Genomic DNA, 5,665 nt, shown 5'->3' on the forward strand with positions numbered 1-5,665 from the left:
TTATACTAGTATGTTAGTAGACAATTGTTTAAAGTATATATATTCCTCAAACTCTTGGGGAGCAATTGCACCTCCTGCCCCCCCCCCCCCTAAATGACGTCCCTGAACGTCAATGAGTGACAAAAGTAACAGTATTGTGTAAGCTAATACGAACGGGAACAATTATACGAATCAAAAGATAACAATAACAACGAAAATATAAAACGACTGGAAATAACTAACAGAACGAAACTAACAAAAGCGGCAATCCGACAACACTGTACAGTAACTGTACTCTCAATGTTCTACGTATAGCCATAAAATAAAAATTGGCTTTCTTCGTTCTTCCCGCGTATTCTTCACGTTTTAAAATCGGCCATTTTTATACAGTACAGTTTTTTTCTTTTTTATATTTGAAATGGAAAGAAACTTGAAAATGATAATTTTATCTGTATTTTTTTCTAGTTGTGGGAAATTAATGAAAGTAGTAGTGTGTAGTATGACAGCGATATGTCATTATCAAAAAATGTACCTACCTGTGTTGTTTTTTCTTGGCTGGAAAGCTCATTCTAGTTTCTTATAACAGGGAAACACACTTCCTTCCATAATTTCTTCTTTATATATATTTCTTCTTTATCGCTGAGCGTTTCTCTATATCCTCAATTAATTTTTCATAGTCTTTATCACTAAAGACATGCTAGTCACTAATCAAAGAATGTATTAGTTTCCATTGCGAACACTTCTTTTCACGCGCTATACACGGAACGAAGTGTTACGTGAAAAAAACTTGTAGAAAACATTTATTTTTTACCTTTCTATTTGGAGGTACCTCGGCAACTTTTCTGTCGTCGTCGCCTCAGTGAGCGGATTCCCGTAAGACTCAATGCATTTAGCCAGAGCAACAAGATAGTTGCCCGACAAAATGTTGCCAGTGAGCGGTAGGCCTTACAGGTAATCCCCTCCCTCGTTCACCCTCGCCATCGTGAAGGGAGTTGTCTATCACCTCGCGCACCCTCACCTTCGCAATGGCAGTTGACTTTCGCCTTTGTTCTCCCTCGCTCTCTCGAAGGGTATTGTCCGTCGCCCTCGCGTCATTGTGGGCGACGGATTTTTAGGGTGATGATGCCCTCAAGAGGACCACTCTCGCGAGGATGAACATCTCTGTTCATCAAGGAGAGATCAGTTGTTGAATGTTTCGTAATAAATTCCAATACTAAATTCATATACTAAATTCCATAAACATTGAAGTGAAATAAGTAAAAAGGATGAGATTGACAATTTAAACTGCACAGTATAGCAAGGCTGGCGGTGTAAATATTTACACCATTGCGCAAATTTTATTTCAAATACAACTATTATTATACATTTTATTTTCATAAACTTGTTCTAATAGCAACTATATCGATTTCCAAATTAAATTTAACTTATAGATAATTTCCTTACATAGCAGCTAATACTCATGCTACAAAGTATAAAGGCCAACATACACTGGCGTATTTTCGGCGCATAATTTCGGTCCGTAAAATGATGTCGTAAATTTCGGTCCGTAAGTTGGCCCATACATCTAGCGTAAAAATAAGCGCGTAAAAGAAGAAGAAAAAGAAGCGATAATTTTTCGCTCTTCCTCTTGCCTGTTGTTTGAACAAGCGGTCGTTTTGCTCAAGTTGTTTGAAGAGGACGGATCTATCTTTTAAGTGCAGGTCCTACAAACATTATGCTATTAAGGAAACGAATAAAAAGAAAGAACAGAAAAGATTTGGATAGGAAGTGATATTCAAATGTAGGAGTACTTTTTGTTTCTTTTTCGTAGTATGGGAATGTGAAATTTCCATAGAATGTTTTAACAAAGTTATATCAGACAAATTTAAAAAAGATGCATGATTTTGAGAAAGCAGTAATTCAATTTAATACATTTTCTCACTAAAGGAGGGGTGGCGAAAAGGGCCAAAATTGGCCCCGCGGGGGTCGTTTTTAAAGTAGCGGTACGGACTGAATTTGACCTATATGAGCAATCTATAAGATATAAAACGTCAAAAAATAATAAGCATTTTCATACCGTGTGGAGTGGTTTGTAGGAAAATATTTGTGGAAGGAGGCTTGTTGCAAAAAAAAAAAAAAAAAAAAAAAAAATCCTTGAAAAGGGGCTGTTTTTTCAACATTTACTAAGTTATTACGTATATAGCGCAACGGAGTACGAAAATGATTTTTTTAAGTATGTTGTGTAGGAGTGGATAAGCGTTAACATTTGTAAAAATGGCCACAGTACTCCACAGCGCTCATAGTGAAAATGAAACCCATCCCCTTCCCCCCCTCAACCACTACAGCACACTGAGAACACAGCTGACGAGGCCACTCTGTATCGTAACTACTCAGTAACAGCTTTGCTTCCAGGTCGTGCTGTTGTATGTCGAGTGAAGGTCGGATGGGAATGGTTCGTGTTGTTTAGTGTAAAGAACAGTTGTTCGAAGATGCCTAAACAGTACAATTGTGACTGTTGTGGATCTCGAAAGACATTACGTGCTTTAAAAGTGTTACGCAACTTGGAAATATTAGAGTATTTGAAAACGAAAAACAAACATTTGGTTGTTAATACGAGAGTTTGTGGCAAGTGTTACACTGAGGGATACAAGAACAAACGACGAAGCAGATTACGTTCGCGTTCGGAGGACCGCTCCTCGCAAACTCCGTCCGCATCGACATCGGCCGCAGCACAAGAGATGCCTACTGCCGCATCGCAGGAAATACTTACGTCCTGTCCTGAGTCACCAAAAATATTTGCCTTGATTTGGGTCGGACTGCTAATACGCATAAAAATTGCATCATTTGCAACAGTGACAAAAACCTTAAACTGATACCTCCAAGAGCTCGGTGCAAGTTCTTTGTTGAAAATGGTGTTATTATTCCTAAAGGAGTGCGGTGTTGCTCACGGCATTTAGTTGGTGATTTTCTCAGAAGTAATGAAGTGATCGCGAAAATGTATGATCAGACCAATTTCAACAAAACCGCAATAAAAGATCTGATTGAAGGACTGCGTAACATTGCATCTAAGAAGGGATTAGACTTTGACACTCCTGATGTTTTGAATAATGACGACTATTGGAGACTAACCGTGACCACAATTGAGCAGTTCAATGTTCTTCTTGAAAGCATAAGTAGTCACGTAAAACACACGTCAACAGAAGTGCCCGAACTAGTTTAGCGGTATTTTTAACCAAACTTCGCTGTGGTTTGTCCTATAATATCCTATCTACAATTTTTGCCTTATCAAAAGATGTCATAAAACAATGTATTCACACTGTTCGTAAGGCCCTCATGTCTAAATTCGTTCCGAAACATCTCGGTTTCAATCATATTACTAGAGATGATTTTATTTAGAAACACACCAGAGCATTTGCGAAGACCATCTTCACACAAGGATAGGATAAAGCTGTAATAGTTGTGGATGGAACTTACATTTATATAGAGAAGATCTCGAACTACCAGTTTCAGAGGAGGACATATTCAATCCATAAAGGTAGACCCCTGGTTAAGCCCATGTTGATTGTGAGCACCGCAGGGTACATTTTGGATGTCTTAGATCCATATTTTGCAGATGGGAAGAACAACGATGCCTCTATTATCACAGCGCATATGCGACAACAAACAGAGGGTTTAAGACGTTGGCTTAATGAGGATGATATCATCATCGTAGATAGAGGATTCAGAGACAGTGTGAATCTTTTGGAAGACTTGAATCTAATAGTAAAGATGCCACATTTCCTACAGAAACAAAGTCAACATACTACACAAGAGGCTATTGAGTCGAGATTAGTTACATCAGTGAGATGGGTAGTAGAAGCCTCAAATGGTTTACTAAAAACTTTTCAAGCACTAGCCCACGTCATGCTCAATTCTCAAGTGCCATACATAGGAGACTATGTCAAAATTGTAAGTAGCATCTGCAATGCATTTAGGCCTCCTTGAATAATGGAAGATGATGAAAGTGCAAAACTAATTGGAGAAAGAATGTTAGCATTGCACTTCCATCCCAACCGTGTGACTGAAGAAAAATGGTTAAGATAAAGGGTTATTTGGCAAGAAATGACTGCTGACGCTTTGACCGACTTCCCTCGTTTAACACTTGAAGAACTTAAACAACTGACCTTGGGCATATATCAGCTGAAACAGGCGACCTCTATACAGCTGAACATACAGATGAACTAGGCCTTTACAAGTTCTCACACAGAGAATGTTCAGATGTAATAAGAGTTTTAATTCAGAGCCGACACACATCGTCCTAGATACACACTCTATAGATACAGTATAATATAGCTACAGTTGGATCTTGGTATTGCCAGTGTAAAGTTGGAGCACGTGTTGTTGGATTCTGTGCTCACATTGCTTCTGTGTTGTGGTTTCTTGGTTACTATCGACAGCTTCATCACCAACAAGAAATACACTCCGCACATTATCAAGATTTTATACAAGATGCTGCAGTCTGCTGGTCTGATGACGAAGATGCTGATGATGACAAAGCAGGAGACTCAGTTTGACAGGAAAGTGAAAATAGAACCGTGTGTCTCTCTACATGTTGTATTACGGCACTGAGTGGTCTGTGAAGAACAAACTAATAAAATGAGTATTGTGATATTGTCATACTGTAGTAGGCCTATATCACGAAGTTCTAATAGGGAATATCTCAAATAGTGTTTTGACAACATAAAGAAGGATACGTTTTGTCTTTTTAATATTCATTTTGTTTCGTTTTCATCAGTAATGTTAGTTTCTTGTCCATGTTACCTACAATATAATACGCTTGTGCATTTTTTGTTAACAAATGGTGCTGTGTAAAACTTTAATCACAAAATATATTTGGTTAACATTCTGTTTTTCATATATATCTGCTCTAGTACTACCATTATAGCATAAATGAATTGAAAAATCAAGGGGGCCGACTTTGGTCCTTTTCGCCACCCCTCCTTTGTTAGATTTCTCGAACAAATAAATAAATCTACTCTCTGTGGCGTAGCATATCTCATGGAACCAGGACCTACCATCCAGCTTGTTCCACTCATGTCTTTAGGGCAGGGTGCGAATCCCGGGGCGGAATTTCCTTCTATTTTGTTTTAATCCATTCCAAAAGCAACAAATTGAAACATTGATCCCTCACAAAGCAATCAACTATCTCCTGTTAGGAACTATTTTATTTCCCTTCAAATATACACAACCTAATTTTCGTACTGCTTTTGGGTAATATATGCTCAGCATATCTGCTGCTCTTGTAGAATCTAGTCCTTAATGAAAGGGTCAAGAAAAAGAAGGAAAATAAACCATCTCCAAGTACAAACAAACCAAGTTTTAATTTCGAAGTGTGAATTGACAAGCTATTTAAAAGTTACAAAGAATATCTAGAATAATTAAAATTTAATATTTAGAAAAGGAATTAACACTTGACCTGAGGTACAACATAACCAAATGAAAACAATATCAATTGTATTGTTTTACTTTACTAATATGAAAGGCGGCAACTAATTCACTCTCCTGTTTTCTTTCACGATCTTTGAAGCATAGCATTTGTTCTAACAGTGATGATATTAATGCAGCATGCTACATTACATTCGATAGTACATTTGCTCATAATAAGTTGCTTGGAACTTAAAATATCTTTTTAAGATAAAAAATACTTTACCTTAAATACAACTAATTT

At 37.5% G+C, this 5,665-nt stretch overlaps 1 protein-coding gene across 1 annotated transcript; it reads left to right on the forward strand.

Moving 5' to 3' along the window:
* The first annotated feature begins 3,513 nt into the window (after window positions 1–3,513).
* On the forward strand, window positions 3,514–4,511 carry LOC145687366 (uncharacterized). Its single transcript, XM_081760821.1, has 2 exons — window positions 3,514–3,906; window positions 4,317–4,511. The coding sequence occupies exons 1-2, from the start codon at window positions 3,514–3,516 to the stop codon at window positions 4,509–4,511; spliced, it is 588 nt and encodes a 195-aa protein (XP_081616947.1).
* The last annotated feature ends 1,154 nt before the right edge of the window (window positions 4,512–5,665 follow it).

Source organism: Thermobia domestica, chromosome 6 (genome assembly GCF_964235325.1).
Source record: "Thermobia domestica chromosome 6, izTheDome1.hap1.1, whole genome shotgun sequence".
In the NCBI taxonomy this organism is placed as follows: domain Eukaryota; kingdom Metazoa; phylum Arthropoda; class Insecta; order Zygentoma; family Lepismatidae; genus Thermobia; species Thermobia domestica.